We start from the raw sequence: 27,404 nt of genomic DNA, 5'->3' as shown, positions 1-27,404 counted from the left end.
CGCATACTGCAATACGGTGTTACCACATTTTTTTTAAATAAGAATATAAATATCATTATTACCTTTGTCAAACTTGAAATTTATTCAAGTTAATAAATACCGTTAAGAAGACTATTCGCCGGACAGAACTTATACCAAAAATATACAAGTTATTTGATAGTCATATATTGCTAAGGCTGCGTTTACATAGGGGCAAAATGTTATTGTATATTTGACATTTGCAAGGTTTCTTTCTGGAGAGGGGAGAGGAAGATCCTTTCTATTAGTCTTATGCCGATAATTACTTTCAGTTTTTGACAGCCTTCTTATTTTGATGTGTTTCACTATGGTATGTTTCCAGAAAACGATGGCAAGTTTCAAAAAATCTTACAATGAAGAGATGGAATCTGTATATTTCATCAATTGAGGCGGTCATACAGAATAATAAATACATAAATTGTTAGTTCTAGTACTTTTAATAAAGTAGACACGTGTAAATTCATCCAAAAATTTAAATTAACCTAATTAACTGCCGGGCGAATATTGCAAGGTTTTAATTTTTAACTGAAAATAAATATTTATTCATTTTTTTCAGTAAGTAGGTACAATAGGATAAAGTGAAGAATGAGGTGAAGGTAAATAAAGAAAATATAGATGTATGGCATGAAAATAGATACATATATTTTTTAAACTATCAAAAGGTAATACAAAAATAGACATTTTAACAATAACACTTTAATATTTTAACATGATTTACAATATGATACCCATGATCGATGTTGACAATGTGTAAAGTTCTGCTTATAAACACACACTATTTTTTAAAAAATGTTAGAAGGATTTAAGTTTTTAACTTAACCAACATAATAATATAACACAGCTTACTTTAAAATCTATATGATCATAGATCAAAAGCCTTAATAGTGTATGTTCAAAGCATTTTCTAAACAATTTACTTATATCACAGACATTCTACTTAAATTATAATGCCTATAAAAGAAAGAGCACCATTTTTAATTTGATTTAAGCAATAGTTTTACACAGATAAAGTTAAAATTATTTAAAATGTGTATCTGTGTTTTTTATTTAGACCAGACTGTCACTTGCCCAAATGGCATTTGCACATTCCATGTGTTTGGCATCTGTGTTACTGTGTACAATTATCTTTCTGAAGGCTCATTAGAAAACATATTATTCTTAATTAAAATTTAATTGAGTTTTATTTCATTCTGCATTTCTCGCTACATTCTTTTATTTATTTGATCTACATTTCCTACACTAGTTATTCTAAAAGCTTATACTTTGACAAATATTTTTAATAATTTTTAAGCTTTAAAAGGTTATTTTTTTTTCATAAATGATTCACATGGCAACACCAAAATCATGCCTAATGGTTTACCAAGACATTATATTATTTAACACTTTTTGAAATTCGGATAAATAATGGTTATTCTTAAATTTAAAAACAAAAAGCTATCTGCCCTGATCTATTTCCTATTGCATTCTAAAAACCTTATGTATCCCAAAATTTTTCACTACTTGATTATTTTTTAAGATTTGCTATTTGAAAATGATTAAATTATTTTTCTTTCATTTGTAGTTGATATCTATAAGCTCTACCAATCTGATAGAGGCTTGTAATAGCAACAAACACATTCACTGCGAACAGGCTGTAGTTTTTTGGTATTATAACAAGGGAATAGCGTGACCAAATTAAACCAGTTGCCGCTAAAGAGGCAGACTGGGGTATGGACAATGTTTCGACGGGTCTACTTAAGTCACCCAAACCAGCTATCACCAAACCCTGGAATGATGAAGATGATTTGAGGAAGTTTTTATAGCACCTAAATTTTTATTAACACTTTGACTGCCATGTTAATTATATATGATGACCACCAATGGTTTGTCCCGTGCAACACAGTGGTCATTGGTGACCAGATCCTTTCAATTCTTTTACAATTATATGAAACTAAGTAAAAATCGGGAGTTAGTGTATTTGAATATGTCCGATACATAGAAGATACTTTGAAATAAAAAGTTCCTCATAGAACAATAAAAATTGTTTATTGCAACATCACTAAAAAAATGTTAGAATAAATCTTGCAACGAACAGTGCACTTTGTTAGAGCACTTTAAACATATATGTGGCGCATCAATACAATCTCCACAATAACTGTCTTATTTTTAGCAATTTTTGTCTAAAATTTATAGAATCGACAAACACTATTTATTATTTGCATGCTTTACTAAGGTTGGACACTCAGTTTACAACAAAATGACAAATGTGAATGTTTGTAAAAGAAAGGAAGGCGTATTTTAATATGCCCTTATCAATCGTTACTAAGGAGCCATGGTAGTCATTGGTGATCACCAATAAGAGAAACGCCAAATAAATGCTGTGGCGTCTTGAGAAAACCAAAAGATTTTGGTGTGACAGTCAAAGTGTTAAATTGCATTTGTTAATGTAATAAATACAAAATGGCTGAATCAATATCTTTATATTTTTACATTTATGAATGAATATCAAGAACATTTGTAGTGGCCTAATAATTAATGAAAAATATTGACAAGACTGTTTTTTTACCGTAATTGTTAATAACTATATACATATAAAGCCTATAATAAGTTTCTCTTCAGACTGATAGGCATTTGTCACTTGATTTGCTTGCCTGTAGATTTAACAATTTTATATTCTTTCACTTGTGTTACCCTGATTGTGTGGAACAGAGAATAATCAATAAAATTTATGATGTAATGCAAGTCCAAATACTGACTGCTGAGCAGTTGAAAATGATGACTTCATAAGCATTCAGTTTAAAAACTTAAGTCATAATTAAATGAAAATTCCTAAGGGCAAAGGTTTTTAAAGTGAACCTTATGGTATCATGAAAGACTCAATAGGAATCTACATTGCATTACAAAATAAAGGGATTCACAATTTGTCCACAGGGATCACCGAGAATTTGTGCTTTTGATAATGAAAAACTAAAATGTGTGCAGGCTTGCAACATAGGCAAATAAAAGTTTGAGCTTGGTTAATACTACCTGTAAAAACTTGCAAATTCTATATTCAGTATGTGTTGAGACTTGTAAAGTAAATATGGTATATTTAACATGGTAAAATGTAGTTGAATGGAGTCCTCAGAAACCAGCTAAATTCTGAAAGTGGTTCATCAGAGAAAGTCTAGATGACTTTACCCTAGAACTTCACTATAATTCTGGCAGATGTTCAACACAGACAATTCAGCCCTTTTCTTTTATAACAAAATGTATTTTCTTTCTTTAATTACTCTATCTTTCTAAACTTATCTGTGGAGATATATTTCAAAATTTGTTCTAAATATATTTTTTGAGTTCAACATCACAAATACAAATTTAAATTATATCTAAGGACTTCTTTAGAAAAATGCAAAATAACTTGTAAGTTTAAATTAGTAATGTAAAATTAGTAAAAGTCTGTGTTTGTCTGGCACTTTTGCTATAAAATTACTCAAATAGAAAGACGGCATGTTAGGGATAGAGAAATTAAAAATTGTAATTTAAAATGGTTAATTTTTTATTAGAACACTAATTATGACCATTTAAATTACGAATCAAAAACTTTTTGTTAATCCTAGTCTCTAATACCTTACACGTTTTTTTTTTAAATACATAACTGTATTTTTGTCATGTCGTATTTTAAAAATCAAAGATTCAAGCAATTTTAATTTCCTTTTATTATAATACATAACGTTTATTTACTTTTAAAATGCGATTATTTACTCTTGTATTTCAATTCAATGTAAATGTCGTAGATAGCTTATCATTGTCGTTAGACAAGGTCTTAACAAATATAGTCTGACCTTGAAATTCATCGATATTATACTACTTACCCATTTAAAAGCAGGGGCCCAGAAAAATATTGTTTTAGGACCTAGACAAAAGAAATAACACTTTACGATATCGAAACGGAAATAATAAAAAAAATTATATTTGTATAAATTCTTACCAGCTTCATGTTCCCAAAGGGGACGTAGTTTAGTAGGGACAAATCTATCAGTAGCTACTATCAAAGTTCTGTATATTTTAGACATGTTTAAATACCTTTATAAATATAAGTTAAATATCAGAAGTGTGTTAGTATCCTTATAAAGCTAAACTAAAAATAATATTAATACGAATTTACATAGCCACTTGTTGGCACTGATCTGTCAACATCAACTAGTTAATGTTACTGTCATATACAAAATAAAATTTATATAACTATATTTAAAAATCTAGCTATGATTTCAAACAAGTATAATTTGGTTAGGCAATATCGATAGACAAAATAATTTTCATGTGAATTTGTTAGTTTTTTTATGTAAATAAATAAAATATTTTTAAACGGCATGATAAACTATCATTGAATATTTCAAAATTTTCCCTTATTATGAAAAGAAAATAAAATTATGTTTATAAGATGCATAGCATTACTTTTTCTTGTTGTGAAAATATATTGTATGTTAAGAAAAGTAGAATTTTAACTTCTATTTTATTAATTTCTGTGCAGTAAAGTCTTGACGAAACTGCATATTTTTTATAACGAACAGCTCGCTGTTGGTAAATAATTATAAAAAGTATTATCAGAAGTCTATTAGAATATGTTAAATACATATGAAATTAATTGTATCTAAGCAAAAACTTAAATTAAGAAAAGTCACAGGTGAATATTTTAAAACAATCTGTGGTTTTTACTGGTCTATTTTTCATAGTAGTTTTGAATATCTGTGTATGGGCACAGGGCTTGTCCGAAAAGTATGTAATGTGTCAGTGGTGTTAAAACTTATTCCCTTTGTTTATATTTCTTTTATGTTCGTAAAAGTTATTTTTCCCTGTACTTTCTATGATTTGTCTGTATTAATGTGTTTTTTAATTTTCTGAATATGGGTACCAGCACAATGGGGAGCGATCTTCATTCTGATAAGCAGGAGAAACTGTTGAAGTTGCAAGCTCGGAAGAAAGAATTGGAGCAAATGCTTTTATCGAAAAATGAGGAACTATATAAGTTATGTGTTCAAGAAGTGCAATTGACTGGTGTAATGCCGCCTGAGACACCTCTCAGTCCCGAAGTGCCACAAAGGGAACGATTGGGTAGCGTTAAAAGTATAGAAAGGTCCACGGATGGTACCGATGTTCAAGATGGATCTGATACATCCTCGCGTCGAATCAGAACTGGACCTACAGATCGTATTCTAGACTGTGATCCTAACATGCGGAAGAATGTTTGTCACAGGCTGTCAACTCCCTCTATATCAGGTATGTCTACTAAGAGTACACATCCAAGGCACGTGCGACGCCCAGATACAAGCTGTTCAAATTTTTTTCCTTCTCCACCACAAGAACGAAATCCCGAAACTTTTTCTATTCATACTTCTCAAACTTATCCAGCATTAGCTGGACGACACGAGTCGGTACCATCTGAAAACATTCAGAGTGAATTACAACAAGGCCCAGTGTATAGACATCATACTATGACAACTGAATATACAAATCGTATATATTATAATAATCCAATGGAGAGTCATAACGTCATGAGATTAAGAGAGACTCATTTCAGTTCAAGTCACCCAGATATCACAACACATTACAACCATGGCACAATTGCTCCTCCGCCTGTACCACAGCAAAATGGTGTTCGTAATACTCCTTTATTATATCAATATGCTTCACACTTGAAGGCACAGAGTCAACATTTAGGTGCTTTAGCACATCAACACCAAGTACAAACTCAATCTAAAAGACGTAATGATGGTGTACGCAGAAATACATTGCAAAGAACACAGACTTATCACCTTACGTCCCACAGTGACTACAATCAGCATTTAGAAAATATGACGGATTCATATAGACCACCGATTCCAGTTTACCAGCACAGATCGCAACAAGATATTCAAGAACAATCTGTGGAAAGAACTCATCCAGTTGAACGTTTAGTCACAGTACCAAACACACTACCATTACGTGAGCGTAATGTTATAAGAAACCCAGTCCACATGCAACTACAAGTCTCTACAGATGACTACAGTTTTGATGATAGAAAACATTATCCTGATGCATTGAGTCCTGTCAGTCAGATGTCAGGATACTCCCAAGGAAATTTTGATTCAGTAAGCATGAACAAGTTTTCTCCCCTCTCACAAGCTGAAAGCAAAGGCAAAGAGAAACAATGGTATGAAACATCGCTCGATTCGCCAACAAAGGTGGAACTACCTCTATTAAAGAAGGCATCTAGTTTGAAACGAACTCCTAGCTTGGGCAACTCACAGACTTATGAGGTGATGATATCATCTGGTAGACATTCAGCAATGCAAAGTCCACATATGATACCACACAGTCCACCTGTATTATCTCCAAGTGCAGTATCTTTGGAGTCACCGAAAAACCTGACTGTAATTGAACAGGGTAAGTGTATACCGTACAGGGAGGAAACAAAGCCATTTGAAATGTCTGATTTTTATAAATACTCCACAAAGTTTAGACAAGCAAATGCTCAAAAAGTGCCTCCGACCACCACTGTGCCTAATGTTATGTACAATAAAATGCCGGTTGAAATGCCACAATTTAGCCAAGACCATTGGCATGGACAAATTAATTAAGCAGTTGACTGCCAATTAGTGATAATCCCTTTTTTATCAATTTATATTTAAAAAATTTTTATTAGATGTTTAATAGAACATTTATAGATCATGTTAATCATAGGTACTTATATAAATTATAAACCAGATCTCTAATTATATGTATATTTATAATATTAATAGGGTAATTAGAATATAGTTTCGAAGAAATTTTACATAAAATTTATATTTCAATATTTATATAGGGGTCCTCTGAAACAAATTGCCAGAATCTAGTAAAAGAGTAAAAAATTATTATTAAAAAAAACTCTATATGTGACAAAAGTAATTAGAGCATTGGTCACATAAATTCTTTAAAGTTCAATCCATTGCAGTATGAATTTTATTTTGTCATTTACAATAGCATAGCTTATAGTAACATGACACTGAAAAAAATGGAAGATGAGAAAAGAAACATGGAAAAATTTTAACATGTTCTATGCCAAGAAAAAAATGCTGTTTTCTGTGCAGGCCATGTGGGTCAATGCTGTCTTACATTAATTATTGCCATCAATTATGGCTCCAATTGACTTTTGTTATAATCAAGTAACATTTGAGTAAAAGTTAAAAGCATATAAGTAAAAAGCAATTTAGCAAATTTTAAATATATTGATTGATGATTTTTATATAGGCCTAAAGGGAGCATGCACCGCATTGGCAGAGAATGTGTTAAAAATATGCACCTTTTAACCAATTATTTTGATTTATAGGACACCTGTATTCCAGTGATGAAATGAAATGAAATTTTATCACAATGAATCATAAATTGACAATAATTTGATGAAGTTTGAATGTAGATTTGTAATTAGAAAATAATTGTGTAAATGTATAACTATCAAATAAGATTTTTGGCATTAACATCAATGATGATAAGAAAAATAATGATTGTGATGGGACATTAACTAAATGAAATTTATAGAAAATTTGTTTATGTTTAATGATGTTCAATTTGTGGTTTTTACAGCAATGTCAATCTCAAGGCTCAAGGATCAGGTATCTGTGCTAAAAATAGCAATAGGCTGATTTATAATTAACACTTGTCCCAGTTAGTATTTTAGGATGTATTTATCTATGATTAACTTTTTAGTTTGCATTTTTTACTTATGCTGATATTATTTTGTAAGTAATTTCCTAATTAAAGTACAATGCTGTCATACCCACCGTTATATGAAAATAATCTGTCAAAATTGTTTTTTAGCCACTTTGTCATGTGTTTTTTTCCAAAACAAAATGGTGCCAATGAAAATTTGTACATAAAGGCTCCTCATAAAGACAATTTAAATTAGATTTCAACATTAAATTTATTTTGTTATTGGCAATATAATTATAAAAAAATAACTATTGTCATCATAAGCTCTGAAAGTCATCTAGGTGGATTCACAGGGATTCTCGGCAAACTACACGGGTTTCACTGGCCTGAAAAAAAATTAGGGTCATCAGTAAGTGAGGGTCCATGGAAATTTATTTATCTTTTGATACTAAAGGGTTAGTGTTGGTTTGGCTTTTCCTATATAGTTGTTGTTTTCAAAACCATTAATTTGTTGTTGAAACCCTGTCACAATGCAAATTTCCATACTAAGGTCTAATCTTTAAACTTTTTGTCGAGTTTTAGTTATATGATATGAATGTAGCTGGTTAGGAGCCCACTGGAATCAGTTAAATTTTGAGAATGCTCTATGATAAAAAGTATGATAACCTATTTTAAACCATTATATGTTACAGTTTTAAAAAGGCAACTATAACCAGTCATAGGCTAATAGATAAGAAATGTGTCATAGTTTGCAAGATTGTTTTCAAGTGTGCTCCCTTTGTTTGACCATGCCATTGTTCACAAACTGGAAAAAACAATATGAAACCTTACCGTCTTAGGACCGGTTTATAGTGGAAGTGCTAGAGTGCTATTCATAAAATATTTGCTCTGAGGGGATTTCATGTCACAAGTGTGATACGGAAGGACAGGGGTTCTATGAAAATGTGACAACAATGATTAACACATTTCAATGCTGTTTAAAGATATATTAGAATCTGAAAATTATTTGTTTTAAGATTTCAGATATTCATTAATTTACTTTCAATTTACAAAAAGTTAAATGAACAGCCTCTCATAAAATAAGGCACCTGAAATTTAAATGTTATATAATCAGGGTTGACCTAACTGCAGCTCTTTTAATGATTATTCTGGGCTCCAAATGATTGTCGAATTATTTCAATATTTAATTTTACATAACCTATGTCAGCTCTTGAAAAACCGAAACTATTATACTGGTGTGAATAATTATTATTCCACCAATTAGCATAATCAAAACACCAATCATAATTAATTGACTGGCATCTTAATCTCAATCTTTTTGTTATTACGAAGAAGTGCTGTCATATATGTATGCCATTATATCTAACTTCAATACACATATTTTGTTCTTTTGTCATACAATTTTTGTAAAAAAAATATAAGCTCGCGTGTTTTAAATACTTATTAAAAGTTTTAAATTTCGAACAATGTCACTAAGGAGCTTGGCCATCCCTGTTGTTTATGAATAAATTTCTTTTCTTCTTTTATTTTTGGTGAAATTGTTTTTCTGAGTGTTTTAATATTTATGACATTTATTTTGTTTTAAAATTGAACTAAAAAGGTTACTTATGCAATTTTGACAGAGTTATTTTACTGCTGTAGTTTCTATTGGAGAGCATTTACTGTGATCAATTAATCTTTACTGCCGCTAAATTGTTTTATACAACTACCGATTTGTTGCCTTTAAAATTAAATTATAACCATTAAATATAATAATACAATGTAAGCTGACTTCAATTATATGTACACAAATCTATTTTTGAGGTACATAAAAGTAATTTTGTGTACATAATTTTAAATACCGATTTCCTTTATTAATTTTTCTATAGAATTACTAAGTTTTAACATTATATATTTTTTAATGTATTGTATGTTAAATCCTATAGTGTGGTAAACATTAAAACCTTTTTGAATGATTGTAAGTTTGAATGACATAGAATGAATCGTCAGTTTGACATTTATAATCTGTATTGAGAAGTAACTAGATATTTGTTGAATTACAAGTGTCTTTGACTTAATTATCACTTGCCAAGCATTTATGAGCCTATAGAACGCCTTTAACTTTATCGTCCAATAAGAATATGTTTTAAGTAGATAATGTAATTTTTAAACCTGTGAAATTAATTAGTGTAGGTTTTGAAATCATTAATAAGCAATTGAAAATTGCAATTTTATTGCAAAGTGAGGTGTAATGATGAATATTTTTATATGTTATTTTTTAATAATATGCGGAGGGCGCAGTTTTATGTCATACTAATAAAGTTTGATGGTTACATGTTGTTTTATTTTATTTACTGGAACACTTACATTGTCCCAATATTTACTGGTCATCAGTTTTACAATGATATAACATGAGACCGTCTGAGTACCATTAGGCCAATTTCATATATACAGGGTGATTGATTATGTGTTTAAAAGCGTCAAAAAGGTGATGCATGTGTAACTTATTTGTCAGCAAAATTTTTTAAAGGTGTTAGATCTGTTTTTAATCGTCCTGTATTAGGAGATCACTCTGAAATATGTCAAAATAATTATTTTTTTCTATTGGAATGCTACAGATTGATATCTTTTGCCAATACAGTCTGAAGGTAATCCGACTTGGAAATGCATTCTCTATGTTATCATTAAGCTGTTCATTACTTCTGAAAGAATTTTGGTTAAAGTATACCATAAATTATTTGACATCAAATGAACTATACATTCATTCCTATTAAAGTTTTTTTAGGTATATATGAGATACAATGAAAACAGGATTAAAGGAAAAAAAAGTATTTATTCATCAGTATAATGGAAGTATGAAATACTAAAGAGGTAGTGAGTGATCTATTTAGACGAATCTAGTGACAAAAAGAAGTAAAACACAAAAAAAAAATGTTTTGAAGATGCTTGCTAATGTTTCTTAGATTTTCGTAGATTTGCAAACCGTGTGTATAAAGATCTTTTGCCGGGATTGAATCCACCGTTCAGGTAATCGTCGTCGCTACCTGAAAATAATACAAAAGTAAATATTCTACCATGGTAGTGGGTAACGCACATCGACGCGTCATAAGTAGGCCCCCACCAGGTAGACATGGGACTTTGTTTTTTGTCTGAAGACGCTGGATGCAGGCCGCTTACAACCGGTGCTATTGGAAATCTTTGAAGGAGACTTACGTCTTAGGGCTGAAATGATGATGATACAGAATTTCATTCATTAATGAATGAATGTCAGTCGATACTCTCAAAGTGAACAAATGACCTCATTAAGATCGGTTTATTGACCTCTAGACGGTTCTATTGAAGGGGGGCAGGGGAGGTCTGTCTTGTCGGCGTTCGAAGTTGAAAGAATGGTGATGATATATATATCATGTTCTCATCTTTTTTTATCATCTACCGCGGAACACATTAGGCCTTCCACCATTTACGATATTACATCCAGAGCAAGCGATTTTAAACTGTATTTTTAAAGGTTATTTGATATAATGTAGCCTATATTTCGGGCAGATCTGATCCGTACGCTCACGGGGATTTCGGAGAGATATGTCCATAGGCAGTCAACAGGTTAAAAGGTAAATAGATAACTCTATCGTTCGCTGTGTGCTTTTTAGTGTTGGTATTATCCTGTCAATTTATAAAACTTAAAAATAGTAATCAGTTTTGCGAACTTTATCAAAGTCACCCAGAGAGCAATATAGAGGATTGAGCTCGGAGAGGTGGAATCAAAAGTGAGAAAATCCGGAGAAGAACCATGGACACCTATGTAGTTGGAAGAATTGCTGGTCTGAATGAGCAGTGGGGGGCACATCCCTCGTGCGTTGGGGACCAAAGACAGCGCATGACTGATCACTGTGATGGTCAATGGAAAAGGCAAATTCATGGTGGTGGGCGTGTATAGACTTTTCATCATAATTAAAAAAAAAAATTGTTAATAGTTCGTCAGTCTCACCGGAACCTCCGAGCGGTCCATTGACGCATCCCTCGTCCCACATGTTAATGCAGCGCTTACCAGGATTGAACCCACCGTTCAGATAATCGTCGTCCCCGCCTGCAATCACGATAGAGTAGTTAATACAGTGGCGTAGCTATGGTATTTGGGGCCTGGGGCAGATTGGGGCTTGATGCCCTCCTTCCTCCCTAAAGAGTAAATAATTTCAAAATTCAGAACAGAATGTATTTAATATATATTTTTTTGGTTCAAAATAATAATAAATATATACAAAATAACATTAAATCTTAATAAAATTTATTGGAAAAATTTAAAACAAATATTCCTCGCTTTTTGGCCTGCAAAGTCATTAATCACATTTTCAAAATCAATAGTGTCGACTAGTTCATGTTCTATTGACATTATTGCAAGAAAATTTAATCTATTTATCATTAAATAATCTTGCAATAATGTAATAATTTATTATTTTGTCATTTAGGGCCCTTTTAAAAAACACTGTGTTTTGCGAATGAAAAGCTTAAACACTGTGTATATTATATTTTGTAACCGTTTACTTTTTTTTAATGTTCATATTATTTAACAACTTTTTAGCACAAAAATAGTAAAATTCGATATTCTTTTTATGATATATACTTTAAATTATGGTTTTCATTTTTCTTTTAACATTTCATTATTCATCATTCAAAAAAAAAAAATAAAAAAAAATATTTTCAACTTCGGTGCCCCCCTGCTTGTGGTGCCTGGTGCGGCCGGCCCGCTCGCCACCCCCTAGCTACGCCACTGAGTTAATAATTAAATAATTTCTTATAATTTACATTAAATATGAAATAAATTGGTGGCTGCTTTAAACAAGTTATAATTATCTTTTTTATTTTATTATACAAGAAGCAGAAGAAAAACAGTGTATCAACACTGTTGTAAGAAAAGGAGTAATATATAGCTACTTCTGCTATGTAGCAGTAGTCGTGCAATAAAGTACACCGCCCGCCAGCCCACTGATAAATGCGCATGCGGCAAACAATGCGAATTACACAACTACTACCGTTAAGTCACTCAACACATGTTTCACCCTTCCACGGAGCATCCTCAGGAGTAATGTTACACCGATTAGTGCCAAACACCGAGTCGATACAAAAACATACGATGATACGGGGAAGCCAATGCCGTGGACATCTATCGGGTGATATATATGTTAATTGTAAATAGGTGTAAAATATTTGAGCAAGTTTAATTGTGCATACCATATCCAAAATTAACGGTTTTAACTTTGGATATGCTTCATGGATATACTCCACAGTTTAAAAAACGAACTAAAATTATTTGCATCTATAGTTTATATACTTATAAAAATAGTATATATCTATTCAAGATAAACAAAATAAAAATAAAGTCGTAACGCCAAATTTCGTCATTAATAAGTTGACAAACCTTTCACGGGTCTGGGTGTACGCACATATAACAAAGTTCTGCAAGATATCTTAGACATTCCTTTCTTAGTTTTAAATATAAAATTAAAAGTATATTATTAAACAAAACTAGCATATATATATCAAGCTATAGCAATCAAGATTGATTTGTTTGAGTTTTTAGTTGATCGAAATGTTTGGAATTTTTTGTGTGGTAACTCATTTACGTGAATGATATTATTATTTGTTAATGAAAAAAAAATGTTAAATTTCGTTAAAAAGCAACTGTTGGGTTTCTGGTCGGCTCTTCTCGGCCTATCAGCGTTCTGAGTCGGTGGTAGCTTACTACTAATAATGTTAAAGTAATCGACGATATAGAAGCGCATATAAATGCCTACTCGTACAAAAATATTTTGAATAGAATAAGAAGTGGTTTTTTTATTAAGTTGTTTTAATTTATTAAATAAGTCTTATTTTACCAATCACAGGTTTTTGGTTGATTGAAATGTGTGAAACTTGACTTCTTTAATTACTAGCAATGTTGATATTATTATGTATACATGAAACTGTTAAATTTCATTTAAAAATAGCAAAGGTTGAGTTTCTGGTCGGCTTTTCTAAGCATATTATCATTTTTAGTGGTATCTTATTATTTATAATGTTAAAAAGCGTCGAATTGCGTTTGAACGCCTAATTGAATTTAGATATTTTGAATTTAAGCTTCATGTCACTCTGAAATAGGTTATATATACTAATTTTTCTATTGAACTGCCACAGATTAAAAATCTAGGACAACTGGTAAGTAGTAATATTGCTCACCAGACCCTCCTATTGGTCCATTAATACAGCCTTCATCCCACATATTAATACACCGTTTGCCTGGATTAAAGCCTCCGTTCAAATAGTCATCATCTCCACCTGTAAAACGAATAAACGTGTACCCTTTAGACACAAGGTAATTAAAACAACATATACAATAAAGATAAAACATAAAAAAGCAGAACTAATAGTATGTATAAATAATACAGATATTTTATTAGATATTGAAAATAGCAAATATAGTAATTTGGTTATAGAAATAAGAAAATAAAAGCTTGCCTATAGCTATTAAGAGGAATGTACAGCAATATAGTCAACAAAATTTTTTAACACCTATTTCCAATCATTCTGTATAGAGTAATCACTGAAATATTTTGCATTATTTTTTTTATGAAAATGCAACAGGCCTTTGATGTATATTTTAATAACGCTTATTTACTACATTATATTTACGTAATTTGTTACTTATGAAATCATTGAATTCTGTTAAGATTGTACCATATTTAGTACATTGTCAACCAAAACATCTATACATTCACCCCTATATAACTTTCACACCTATATTATCTACCTAATACTACACCCTAATCATCCTGTACATGTAAATGTTTACACTATTATACTTATAACACGTAACATGATTTAAATATGAATTCTTATAATCAATAAATCAAAGAAATTCTTCGATATTGTTTGCTGAAATTTTAAAAAATATAGATTACGTAATAAACATAATACCGGATCCTGGTAGTTGTCCATTGATACAGCCTTCGTCCCACATATTGACACATCTTTGAGAACCTTAAAAATATATACAAAATGTATCAATTAAAGCATTTCCATTTGATAAATTAATGAAAAATATTGTGAGCAGTTTTATTTTTTATTTACCGTCGAATCTGGGTTTTTCCAACCAAGCCCTACAATTAACAAGGGAAATTATCCCGAAAATGATTAAAACAACTTTCATTTTCAAATGGCACAATATTTTAGAAGACTGAACGATTTATGTGTGGGGTTATACGTATCTGGCATTCTTTTATAACAAAAAATGGAAGGCACAAAATTGCTATTAACTTACATATACCTCGAATTATTTGCTCGCCACTCGAGATAAAGAGTTCATTAATTTGAATGGGAGAATATTGCTCATAATATATCCATTGTAAATAATGATATGAGATAATAAAAATAGACGTGTGATATATCAAAATTGCAGCTACTGGTTTTGGAATAATTGCTATATTTAAGAAGAATTTGTGGAAGCGTGTTAAAAAAAAATTAAGACGTTCTTTTCAATTAAAAATGTAATGCAGCGGACCTTACCATGTCTCAATTTATTTATTTTAGTTATTTTTATAGCGTTCTCTCTTTATTTATTTACAGTAAAGGTCTGTACAAGTTATTTATAACATAAAAGCTAGAGATTCTCTGATATGTTTTAAAAAAATTAGTATTTTAACATTTATTTCTCATTACATATTTAATAACATGTTATTTATGCGCTAAAGTTTGAATGTCATTACAAAGTTGACAAATCCTTCATGGGTCTGCGTGTACGCATATATAATAAAGTTTCAAAAGATATCTTAGACTTTCCGTTTCTTAGTTTTAAATCTAAAATTAAAAGTATGTTATTAAATAAAACGTACTATAGAATTAAAAAGTTTTTTTATATCGAAATATATGGAACTTTGTTGACTTATTTACATGATAGATAATTGTAATGTACAAATGAAAAATTATTAAATTTTATTTAAAAGAGGAACTGTTGAATTTCTGACAGGCTCTTCTTAACAGATCAGCGTTCCAAGCTGGTGGTAGTTGTAAAGTTATAATAACTATTCAAAAGCGTGTGTAAATGCCTCTTGAATAAAGATATTTTGAATTTGAAGTTTGAATTTGTTATCTAAATGAAAATATGACTTATAAATTTAAGGTTGACAGTTAAACTGGACATGTCCAACTTCGAGAAAGAAGTCAATCGTCGAATCCAAAAAGGGCTGCGTAATGTTCCAGAAACTTCTACGAAATATCTTATGGTCCAATATTCCGCAGTTCCTTAAAATAAAAGTCTAACGACCAATGTATTTTACTAGTGGTGGCTTACAGCATAAAAACTTGGTCTTTCACTCTGAACCAGTGTTTCCCAACCTGCTCCCCACGCCCCACAAAAGTGCAAGAGGAGGATCGAAAATAGACTCGACACAAGTTTAATTACATTAAGTCCGTTATTGTTTTTCTTCTTTTTAGTTAACGCCCACTGAAAGGCATAGGTGATGATCCTTCAATGATCGTTCCTGAGCTGTCCGTGTTCAGTCACTTCCTGCGACCTATGTAGTCGGGACCACGTAATAGTATGAACATAATTTTTGTGAGATATTATTATGGTTATTTGATTTATTAAGAAACGCCAACATAATTTACAATTTTAAAATACACTGGACTGAATTGCAATTACAATTTTACAGGCAATCCATATATGCACCACGTTAAAAAAAAACATTTGTTGTGTTATTATAACGGAACCCTAATTTTAATTAGTTTTCCTTTGATACAGTTGACAGGACTGTTATCAAATAACAAATAACGGATATTAAATATCCAAAATGAATAAAGAATTATTTTTAATATTACTATTGATAATTGAAAATATTCGTAACTATTCAGAAATGTGCTTTTCTATTGTTTCTGAAGATGTTAATGCTGGTAGCCCTAAGGCTTGGCAGGCGGGTTGGAAATCGCAGTGTGGTATTATGGTACGCAGAAGACGCAGCTGCTCATCATCTGAAAACTTGTTCGTGAGCAGTGGTAAATTTATATAATTAATGTACAAAATGTGAATTATAAAAGATTGTATCCCAAAAATTTAACTCGCGACCTACGAACGTGTTTCAGTCCTCAACCGTCAGGCTACAACTACTAACAAATAAATAATAATAATAATTTATGTTATTAAATCTTAGTTTCAGACATTATATTGTTATTATTATAAAATGTAAAGGCATTGCAAACGTTGAATGAAATTATAATTTACTTCATAGGGTTTTTTTTAGATCAGATTTAAATTACAATTTTATGTTATATTTCTGTATCCGTTTATAATGATGGATACACGATCTTTGGTTTTATATCATATTATATTTGTAGTTATTATAATTTTGTATCTTTCGTTGGAAAAGCTTAATAATATATACATTGATTTATTAATGTTAGCCTTGTAATGTCTCAACTTTGGGGACATGAGGTTATTGAGAGAGGCATGTCACACGTATTTTAATTTTATTTCCGTTCCTGCGTCGCGATGTTATATAACAAAATAGGTTGAAAGAATCTCATTCGTATTTTATATGAATTTTTGAGATACGTTTTTTTTAAATGTTTATTTACATTTAACCTTAGTACATAATAATTCTGGTAAAAAATGTGTCGAGTAGAAATGCACTAGTTGTCGTTGTTCCATTTTTTTTCTCTTTTGAAGTAAAATTTTAAAATACAAAGCTCAAAGCAAAACTATACTAATTATTAACTCAAAAATATTAGTTTTTTAATTCAATTAAAAACAGCCAGAAACAAATAGTATAACCAAAGAGATTTTATTACAAGTATATATATACATATGATTTGCGAATAGACTATTTCCCCGACTTAAGGTAGAGAATGCCTAAAGGCATTAGGTCCGCATTTACAGATTATAAAAAGAGTGAATAAATAAATAAATATAACATATATAAATAGCGACTGTCTGTATCTGAACTTGCGACTTATGGACGTAAGCCATAAGTATAAACCATTGAGGTATAACTTCGTTATTTTATTATTGCCCCGTACAGTAAAAACTTTTTATTCGTCGGGTGTGTTCTATAAATATGCCGGCAATACAGAAACAGTGAATACAGTGCAATACAGAAAAAGTGAAACAGAAGATACAGAATTGTAATTTCTATGTGATTATAGAGGATTCATTTGTAGGTGAGAAAATATATAAAACAAATATATAAAAAAAATCAATATAATTGAAGTTTTTGAGCATTTGAGACGTGAAATTGGATCATTATTTTTGTAACGAATGTGAAAAGCAAAACCATAAAACAATCCGCTTTTACCCAAGAATGGAACAGCAACATTTGAAAATATACTTTATTCATTCAATAATTTTTTAATTTTGTAATTAATATTCTCAAAAACATCGCGGCGAAGTCCTCGGCGGTATCACTTAACAACATACTTTAAGCTAGGTTATGATAAGATCTATTTTACTTTATTATTAGTCCATTTGACGGCATTTACAAAGGTTGGATATATATTGTAATTCTTTTATTATTTTGTATGTACTTACTATATCCGCGAATATGCGTATGAAGGAAGCGTAAATAAAGAGGTTATACTGCATATCATTTACGAGAAATAATAAAATTAACAAACATGTTATCTATTTCGCATTTAGTGCAAAAACTAACTCGTATAGATAATGAATGTAATAGACTAGTTTTTTGTGCAGTTAATTTTTGTTAGATTTTAGTTTTTGTGTGATTAATTTCGCGTGATAATTTTATCATTCTTGACATTATGCGATAGCATTGTTTTCTGTATACATAATTAGTATGTAAAATTTAAGACGCTGTTCGCTATTGGCTGTTGTTTCCTTTCATAAAGCGCATTCTGTCGCCTTCGTTCATCGAGTTGACAGTTTTAGCTTCGCATACAGAGTGTTAGTAAGGATAGAAAGAAAAAGGATTCATTTTATAGTGAGGTTAAAAGGTTAATTACTTCTTTTATACTCCCATATAGTTTTGTTAAATATTTTCTTTTATGATATTAAAGGCGTCGGAGAAAGTGATCATAGTAAAAACCAATCTGGATCTTATTGTGAAGTTCGAATTTAAAATGGACTTTTTAACTTTAACTCCTGATAATTTATGATTCTATTTTATTATGATCCAATACCGCCGAAGTTAACTATATTTGTTTTACAAAAAACAGCTGTGCGATCTATTTATAACTTAAAACCTATAAATACTCTGTAAGGTATTTCAAATGAAACTCGCATTCTAACCGTTGTTTCACAATACATATGTAAAAACATATTATTTATGTGCCAAAATTTAGACATGGTAAATACAAAAAAAAATCGTGGCGCTTAAATTTCGTCTCCGAAAAATGTGCAAATCCTTCATGGGTCTAAGTGTACGCATATATGGTTAGGTTTCACAAGAGATCAACCATCTTAACCATTTTACATAGTTTTAAATCAAAAATTAAAATTATATTGTTAAAGTAATCTTATTACAGCATTCAAGAGTTTCTAGTTGATTGAAATGCATGAAATTTAATTTATTGACTCATTTACATGGTTTACTATAATGTATACATCTAATATAATTAAATATCATTTTAAAAAAGGAACTCTTCAGTTTCTGGCCGGTTCTTCTCAGCAAATTAGCATTTTGAACCGGTGGTAATTCAAAAATATGATTGCCTTGTTGAATAAAGATATTTCGCATTTGATTTTAGATGAACATTATTGAACACTGCTCTTTTAATCATTTATTGAATCTTATCTTGCATGATGTTGCGCTCAAAGAGGTTATGTCAGCAATTATTGACATGGTATTTAAATTAACTATATTTATATTTATAGGCAGTTCTAAACTAGACTGATATCTTAAATATTTTATACGTCCAACTTTATTGTTCATTTTAATGGCTATTATAACATATGATTAAAAACGGAAAATAATACATTCATATATTGATAATAAAAATTAAATGTTGCCAACATTTCATTTTTATTAAATAAAAGAGAAAAAAATTTTTAGGATCAGAAATTGAAATATTAAAAAAAGCTAGGTTCTGAAATCAAAGCTTTGAAGTACAGTCAGTTCTTGTGTTACGACCACCTCCACTTACGACCATTCGCACATACGACGAAAAAATTTCAATTTTTTTTTCTAAAAACTGTGCCAATTTTGTATAGTTTTCGTCACATGTATATCTAATATAATCTTGAACGCTTCTAGAGGCAATTAAAGTATTTGAATTTATGAACTCGGACAACGATAGATTTTCGAAGGTAAAACGCAATATTCACCAAGCAATTGCCTGTTATTATAAAATTTATAACGAGAAGAAAAAACAAACTGTCCAAACTTTTATAAAAACAAAAAGCGCTACTACTATACTCGTTGATAAATCTTAAAAGATAACAATGAATATGAGTAGCCCAGATAATAATCGACCATAAACCAGAAAAATTCTTATATATATACTTATTTATGTATATAGTTATTTAATTAACCAACTAAAATAATAACAATTAAATATCAGAAATGAAAGCCATTATATTTGCATATATAATATATACATATATGTCTATCATATTATATTATTTATTTTGTATAAAATTCGACTTACAATTAGAAGTTGTGGAACCGATTCATCGATTTCAATTTAAACGATTTGAATTCGGACGCCATCAGTGATGTGGTCGCTGCTGTTGTAGTTGTTGTTAGGGGAGTCTAAGTTGTAAACAATCTTTGTATATCTTTGAATACACCTTCTTCTTATTCTATCGTCTTCTTCGCCGTCGTGCTCAGATAGAAGATCGATACTAGCTATTTTGACTTATATTGTCAAAAGTAATTGGCCAGTCGCAATTCAATTAAAAGCGCTAAACATTAATAATAATCTTTATTTTAAATTCAAAATAGTTATTCAAGTAGGCATTTACACGCAATTTCTTTTTTTAATCTTCAATTGTTTTGACATTATAAGCAATGAGCTGCCACCGGTTTAGAAGAAACATAACTGTTGCTCTTTTAAAATTGATTTTAACAATGTTTTATGTATACATTATAATATACACCATGTCTTGGCGTGGCAGTCCTGTTGACCTGAATAAATAAGCTAATGAAATGATATATCAATACACCAAATCAAGTTCTACACATTGCGATTTTATAATTAGTTTTAACAGTCCTATTTTGATGACAATCTAACAATACTTATATATAATTCAGAAAAGACGGAAATATGGGGAAATCTGAAACTCCAAGGTCAGTGCTTTAAGGCGGATTCATTATCACTTTCCAACTAAATTCTCTTAAATTTAGCAGTCGCTAAACATGCGTATAGCGTTATCACAATGAAAGACAACTCCTTTGGTTGATTAATTCCGTACATTTTCTTCCAATTTCTTGCTTTAATTGTAATACTTCTTGTCAAATTAAATAATTCAACTAAAACAATAGATTCACTCATTTTGACTGAAAGAAAAATAAATGAATAATACCTCGAATCTTAATTTTACAATTTTTTTCTATTTCACATATAACCTTAATTAATTTTATTACATGTTTAAACATGTTTTTTGCGTTTAAACATACTTTTAGTTAGACCTAATTTTAATTAAGAAAAATATAAAATTAGCAAGAACAGAAATTACAAATTGTTAACAATAAATATGTAAAATTTAATATGTACTATTATTACTTTATTACATCAAAACGATAACGATATTTAATTAACATTAGAATTAAGACTGGTATCATACTGGCCTTATCAATACCTTATCTATTAAATATTCCAAGTATGAGAGTTAGAAAATACATCTGTCAAAATATATATGTCAAGAACTTGCCGTTTTGCATTACAAAGCAGAGTTTTGATAGCATGTTATCAGTTTCTAAACGCGACATAATGATATGCTATTTCTTGTTTGTGTTATTAGCTATATGGCATTATGCTATTATGTCGCTATTATGGTCGTATGGAGGCTATTTAAACGAATACAATGACATTGTGAACCGTGGCTATGATACGAAATAAATTAAATTAGACAAAACCGTTTAAGTCTATGATCTGTTGATTATTATAATATAAACCACTTTAAACAATTAATAATTATAAATACTAACCTACTATATTAAACATTGCTAAATAAAACTTTATTTAAATGTGTTTACATTAAATTCAAAATGTAGTTACATTGATTTTAATAATAGTAAAGCGTGCTTAACGAATTGTAATATAAATTCAAATTATTGCAACCTTGTTTATAATAATAATTAATTTCCTTGACTTAGAGAATAATTATCTATTATTTATTACTTCTGTAATCTTTGTAGTTAAAAGTTTAGCTTAGTAACAATGTATTGATACATAAACCTTTACACACACAAATCACACATACAAACATACTACAATAAAACACAACATTATTCATTCTTCGATATGGCGATATTTGTTAGTTTTTGTCATTTATAAATTCTGTTTGTCTGGTAGCAATTAATCTAAGTTTGAAGTGGTAGAACTCTGAAGGCGTTTAGTATAGTTTTTTTTTTTTTGGAATACTGACTTGAGATATTACTAATAATATTCCATGGGATAGGAAGGTTTTAGGCTCTCAGGTCCTTTGGGGAGACGCTTGATTAGGTTCCTGGGAGCGATCCTTGGTTTACGTTTATTTCAGTCTGAATCTACGCTGTCACCCTATAACTTACAAAAGGCGCTTAGCATAAACCTACGTTGCTTAGTTCGGGAGCTACTTAAAGAACCTTAGGATAGGAGAGTTCTAAGATAACTTATGTTCATGGAGTGACCTGACGAGGGCAACCGAAAGGGGACCTGGGTGTGCGCTGTCAGACTCAGCGATGTGTGAGAGGGGGTGAACCTAGATTAGATCAGTTACTATTTCCTGGCTAATATTACTATCGCTTCGTAAAGCATTGGCGCTGGGAGAAGTGGCGAAAAAAATCCAGCAACTATTGTATCTAATCTGATCTAGGTTTTTCGTCCTCTGTGGTTTACGAGTCATATTCACAGGCAAAAGCGGCTTTCACTCGAATAGCTACGATTCCTTTTATATGTTGCTTGTCTTATTATTGTCGCCTCGGCCAGACACTTGAGAATGTGCGTTTAAAATTAAGGTTTAACATGTCACTCGAAAAGTGTTAAGTGTGAAGCTAGATTCAAAGTCAGCAATTATAAAATTTTACCCCATGTGAAATTCTCCGTTGGACATCTATCCATGTAGATATCCTACACGTCTACCTATGTAGATGTCCTACACGTCTACCTATGTAGATGTCCTACACGTCTACCTATGTAGATGTTCTACACGTCTATTTATGTCGATATCCTACGCATCTATCTAAGTAGATGTCCTACACATCTTCCTATGTAGATATCCTACACGTCTACCTATGTAGATGTCCAACGCAACTACCTATCTAGATGTCCTTCGCTAAGATACACAGACTACCATGTTAAGGTCATCGAAACTGTTGGATTCAAGTTGTTCCCCCAGATACCTTATGGAGGAGGCTCATGTCGCGTAATGGATGTTCTATGGATGATGTGATGATGAGAAACTCTGTACGTATTTAAATTAAACGTTGATTCGAAATTAAAAATGTTAAGGTCTACGTCCAAATTTTGGAAAATTGTGTTAATTTTCCTGCTTTCCACCATGTTAGAATTTTGGCAACAATCAGAGAAAGCTAAAACAGTTTAAAATTCTATGCCGACTCACGCAAAATTTTGTAACAAAATGTACATTTTCATTTATGTGTTGCTCCGCAGTTTAATTCGATCAAATGCATTGATAAGCCAGAAGTGCAGTATGTTGGAATGTTTGTGATCTCTCTAGGGCATATGCGATCGTTTATCTTGTTGATGCACTTTATTACAGTGTTGAATTAATCTGTAAACATTATGTTCATGTAATTAATTTATACCATTTAATCAAGTCATGATGCTGACAGGATCCCTAGACAATATAACTAGATAACTCAATATGAGAATTCGTTATATATATATATAAAATGCAATTCAGGTTATACGCGTTATGTGATTTTGACCCACTTTATATAAATAGCGACCATTTTATCGGTAATCGGGCAACAAGAACAAAGTGCATCTTTGACATTAGAGATCTTAATTATAATATTATATAAAACATTAGATGCAAAAATGTCAAAAATATTCTTCGTGCATCACAAAAAAAATAAAAATTATTACGAACTCGTTTCTTTTTTTTAAATGTAATCTTCACAATGTCATCAAAATTAGTCAAAGACAAATATATGGTGTCAAATAGCAGAATTCGAATTTCGAATTCGAATAAAAAAACTACTACAATTAAATACTTATTATGGCGTCCGTATTCAATCGGCGTTCGAATTTTGTTTATTTATTTTTATTATCCATTTTATTTATTCATTGTAAAAATGACACATAATAGTTACAGTACCGAAAGGTCGGAGTGTAATATTTATCGCCGGGTATTGTAGTTTTATATTACTTCTTCCTTGTAAAATACTTTGCTATGAAGAGATAATCATTTATTTTCAATCTTTCCGATTATTCTCGTAAAATTATATGACGGTTATTTATATACGTCGGTACGATTTTGAAACTTATCAAAGAATATTTAGATAATGCTTTTTAACTTTTTCTATTTAACAGCCTTAATTTTAATCCCTGCGATAAAATTAACAAAAAAAGCGCAGGGTGTCCAGTCACAGAACATATTACCTTGTCAAGGTCGTTGGAAAATGCTATGTAGGTCGCTTCATACCGGTCTTATTGAAAATTTAGATGGCCTATGCCCAGCAGTGGGCAACTTTTGGCTGAAATGATTATAAGAGAGTCCGTATATATTTGCAATTAATGTGTATTTGAAACATTATTGTAGTATTTTAGACAGATTTCTTTCTAACACTTTAATGACATATATTAATATTGATCATTGATCAAAGATAAATCTAATCTAATATTTTTTTTAATCCAACGTGTCCTATTATAGCTGTCCTTTAAATCTTCATGTATTTTATCGTACGGTTGCTAAATTGACGATTTCCGACCGACGCCAATATAATTGTCTTGTTGACAGAGGATTGACTTCGAGATAAGGTACAATAGGAAATAAATTGAGTCAAATAATTGACTGTGGGAACCTTTCATGACATTATTCTCGCAGGTGTAGAAATAGCCATGTAATTTTGACAAATACAGACGTTTCTTAATGGCGTTCCATATTGAAATGTCATGTGGTCTGCTTCATGTAACAGTCATTTATTTGAATTGGAAAAGTGCATCTACGAGTAGAAATAATGAAATCTAGTAGAGCAATGTTTCCTAAACTTTTTAGTGCCATGCTAACCACCGCTTTTCTAAAACTATCATACATACTTAATTTTTAATTGGTTTAAATTGTTTACTTAAGAAAAGAAATGATATGTTTAAGGAAAAAAATCATCAGAAAATTTGAATACATAATGAAAAACGAAATTTAATTGTCTTATAATTTTGATACACATTTTTCTATATTAATTAATTTATTTAATTTAGTGAGATTCATGTGCTTGATTTGCTGCAAAGAGATTTTATAATGGGTTCCTATTTCGTTAGCATATTTTTATTTATCGGTAAATAATTAATATCACTAAATTCAAATTTATCGAAAAATGAAGACAGAAATGAACAGTTTTCTTGGAAAATATGGTTGAATTTGCGAAATTATACGTAATAATTATTTACTGTAATTATTTAAGAAATGGTATTTTACGAAACGCGTGTTGATTCCATTTTTGAATTGCCCCCTTGAAAACCAAATTTCTTCCCTATGGGGCGTTGGACTCCGTTGTAAAATACTGCAGTAGAGAATACACCTAACGTTACTCGTCCAAATATCATTATATTACGTATGATTACATTATGCGTAACTACTTTATTATTATTGACGTCATTGCGATAATTTTTTTTTTGAAGAGTCCTAACTAATGAGTTCTTTTAGGTTTGTCGCATAATATCGGATGTGGGCCATTTATTTGTGTGATATTTGATTAAAAGCTTTAACATACAAAATTAAACTAAAAAAGCAGTTAAAAATTTGTCTTGTTTATTATTGTTTTTCGAAATAATCCCCTTAGAATATATGCATCGTTATTTTATTAGTATTATTATCATTACTAATGAACGTAGACCTTTCTTACTATCTAACTTATATATATATATATATATATATATATATACACATGTGTGTGGGTGTGTGTGTGTGTTTATTACTAAACTTTATAGTTAAGTGTAAAATTGCCTAATTGATCGAAAGTGGGTAATGATATGATTAAAATGAATGAACACTATTGAGGAAGCCTGTTGCCCAATAAATGCAATCACCTTTTCTCCGACATCTTTAAATCGTGTTTAATAAGCTTTTTCTTTTATTTTTTGCAAACAAACAAAACTCATATGGTTAATACTGTAAAAAGGATGGTAGAACAGTTCCACAGATACTTTAATCAAATACAAGGTTGTTCATTTGGTCGAAACGAAGTTGCGTTGTCCTGATGAAGAAAAATCCACTGTCTGGACATTTGATTAAATGTTATTTGAGGGCACTAATCAATACCACGTTGTTTTAGGTCAAAATATTTATACATAAAGCTCACTAAAATACCTAGGCCAAAACTTGCTCTAATTTGTTTTTGTCAGATTACATCATGTCCGCGAAATATCGAGGTTAGGTTCAGTGATCTTTGTTAAAGAAATCACTTACACGAACAGACCGCGCTTAACTCGTCAAGCAAGTTCGAGCTTCATCACCTAGACCAGTGTTTCCCAACCTTGGGCCCACGGGAATGCAATTTGATTGTTAAGAGGAGGCATTTCGAAAACGGACTCGATACTGGTGTAACTCTATAACTTTAATATTGAAATAATGTATGCTATATTGGGGAATATAAGAATTTTAGAAACGCTTAAGTGGGCATGGCACAAAAAAGGTTGGGTAACACTGACGTATACCTATATTAATGAAGACCGTTCTTTATTATTACACTTATGAATTTATCTGATCTTACAGAATTTATTGCTAAATATTTTATTCCTAAATTGTATGAAAGTTATAACTTTTCATTTAAAAATATATATCACCGCATATTCTTTATTGTTTTCTCTTGGTTAGCTCAGGGGCACCGCTTTATCAGAAATGAGTTCACGGAGCAGAAAGGGCCGTGAACTAAGAAAATAAATAGAAAAGGAAATAGTAGAATAATGATGAATGGATGCTAATTTCGTTAGACATTTTTGTAAAGCAAATCGATTTCATTATATAAAGGACCGGAATAGTACGTAGCATGTAACGAATGAGATATATTAGACAAATATACACAAAGCTTAAAAATATGATAATAATGTTGATAAGTATAACGTTGTCACAACTAACATTTTTTTTTAATTTATCTAAAGTTAATTAATGAATCAGCATTTTTTGTGCATGTTATTCTAGTTTTTGCAATTATTTTTTCTAATTTCAATGGCCAATGATATTCATGATTATCTTTAATAAGTTTTAAAACACGTTTACATTTATAATTTGTATGCTAGATTAATTTATGGTTACTAATTATTTTACCTTTTACATTCCTCAATATTTTGGTGAACTTTTAATATTTATTATTTAAAAGTAATAATTAAGTTTTTTTATAACCTCTAAAATGTAATGACATGTGTTTATACACTGTTTCTGTGAAAATAATCATAGGAATTTTAAAGAAACATTATTAATC

General features: G+C 30.4%; 3 protein-coding genes across 3 annotated transcripts; 1 reads left to right on the top strand and 2 right to left on the bottom strand.

Annotated features, from left to right (window-relative positions):
• Positions 1-721: 721 nt before the first annotated feature.
• On the bottom strand, positions 722-4,167 carry LOC137920175 (mitochondrial pyruvate carrier 2-like). The gene is made up of 3 exons (XM_068763435.1): positions 3,968-4,167; positions 3,852-3,892; positions 722-1,783 (listed from the first exon to the last, which is right to left on the bottom strand). Exons 1-3 carry the CDS (start codon positions 4,050-4,052, stop codon positions 1,559-1,561), a joined length of 351 nt encoding a protein of 116 aa, XP_068619536.1. The 5' UTR covers positions 4,053-4,167; the 3' UTR covers positions 722-1,558.
• Positions 4,168-4,767: 600 nt separating this feature from the next.
• sstn (stepping stone) lies at positions 4,768-7,442 on the top strand. The gene has a single exon (XM_068763392.1). It carries the CDS (start codon positions 4,884-4,886, stop codon positions 6,594-6,596), a length of 1,713 nt encoding a protein of 570 aa, XP_068619493.1. The 5' UTR covers positions 4,768-4,883; the 3' UTR covers positions 6,597-7,442.
• Positions 7,443-10,568: 3,126 nt separating this feature from the next.
• Positions 10,569-14,825, bottom strand: LOC137920398 (uncharacterized). Its single transcript, XM_068763729.1, has 4 exons — positions 14,725-14,825; positions 14,572-14,634; positions 11,609-11,707; positions 10,569-10,667 (listed from the first exon to the last, which is right to left on the bottom strand). The coding sequence occupies exons 1-4, from the start codon at positions 14,801-14,803 to the stop codon at positions 10,573-10,575; spliced, it is 336 nt and encodes a 111-aa protein (XP_068619830.1). The 5' UTR covers positions 14,804-14,825; the 3' UTR covers positions 10,569-10,572.
• Positions 14,826-27,404: the final 12,579 nt, after the last annotated feature.

The sequence above is a fragment of the Battus philenor genome, unplaced genomic scaffold, assembly GCF_028537555.1.
Source record: "Battus philenor isolate CCGP_79_NKW_IND1 unplaced genomic scaffold, ilBatPhil1.0.hap1 SCAF_18, whole genome shotgun sequence".
Taxonomy (NCBI): domain Eukaryota; kingdom Metazoa; phylum Arthropoda; class Insecta; order Lepidoptera; family Papilionidae; genus Battus; species Battus philenor.
Note: the sequence above shows the minus strand (reverse complement) of the source record. Positions and strands in the feature narration are given on the sequence as shown.

What these genes read in the sequence shown, in the direction of transcription:
- sstn (XM_068763392.1), top strand. Translation starts at nt 4,884, where the DNA reads ATGGGTACCAGCACAATGGGGAGCGATCTTCATTCTGATAAGCAGGAG.
- LOC137920398 (XM_068763729.1), bottom strand. Translation starts at nt 14,803, where the DNA reads ATGAAAGTTGTTTTAATCATTTTCGGGATAATTTCCCTTGTTAATTGT. An exon ending in GGAAAAACCCAGATTCGACG is followed by an intron (nt 14,635 to 14,724) that starts GTAAATAAAAAA and finishes TATATTTTTAAG; the next exon opens with GTTCTCAAAGATGTGTCAAT. An exon ending in TGGACCGCTCGGAGGTTCCG is followed by an intron (nt 10,668 to 11,608) that starts GTGAGACTGACG and finishes TATTATTTTCAG; the next exon opens with GTAGCGACGACGATTACCTG.
- LOC137920175 (XM_068763435.1), bottom strand. Translation starts at nt 4,052, where the DNA reads ATGTCTAAAATATACAGAACTTTGATAGTAGCTACTGATAGATTTGTC. An exon ending in CCTTTGGGAACATGAAGCTG is followed by an intron (nt 3,893 to 3,967) that starts GTAAGAATTTAT and finishes TCTTTTGTCTAG; the next exon opens with GTCCTAAAACAATATTTTTC. An exon ending in GGGCCCCTGCTTTTAAATGG is followed by an intron (nt 1,784 to 3,851) that starts GTAAGTAGTATA and finishes TCATCATTCCAG; the next exon opens with GGTTTGGTGATAGCTGGTTT.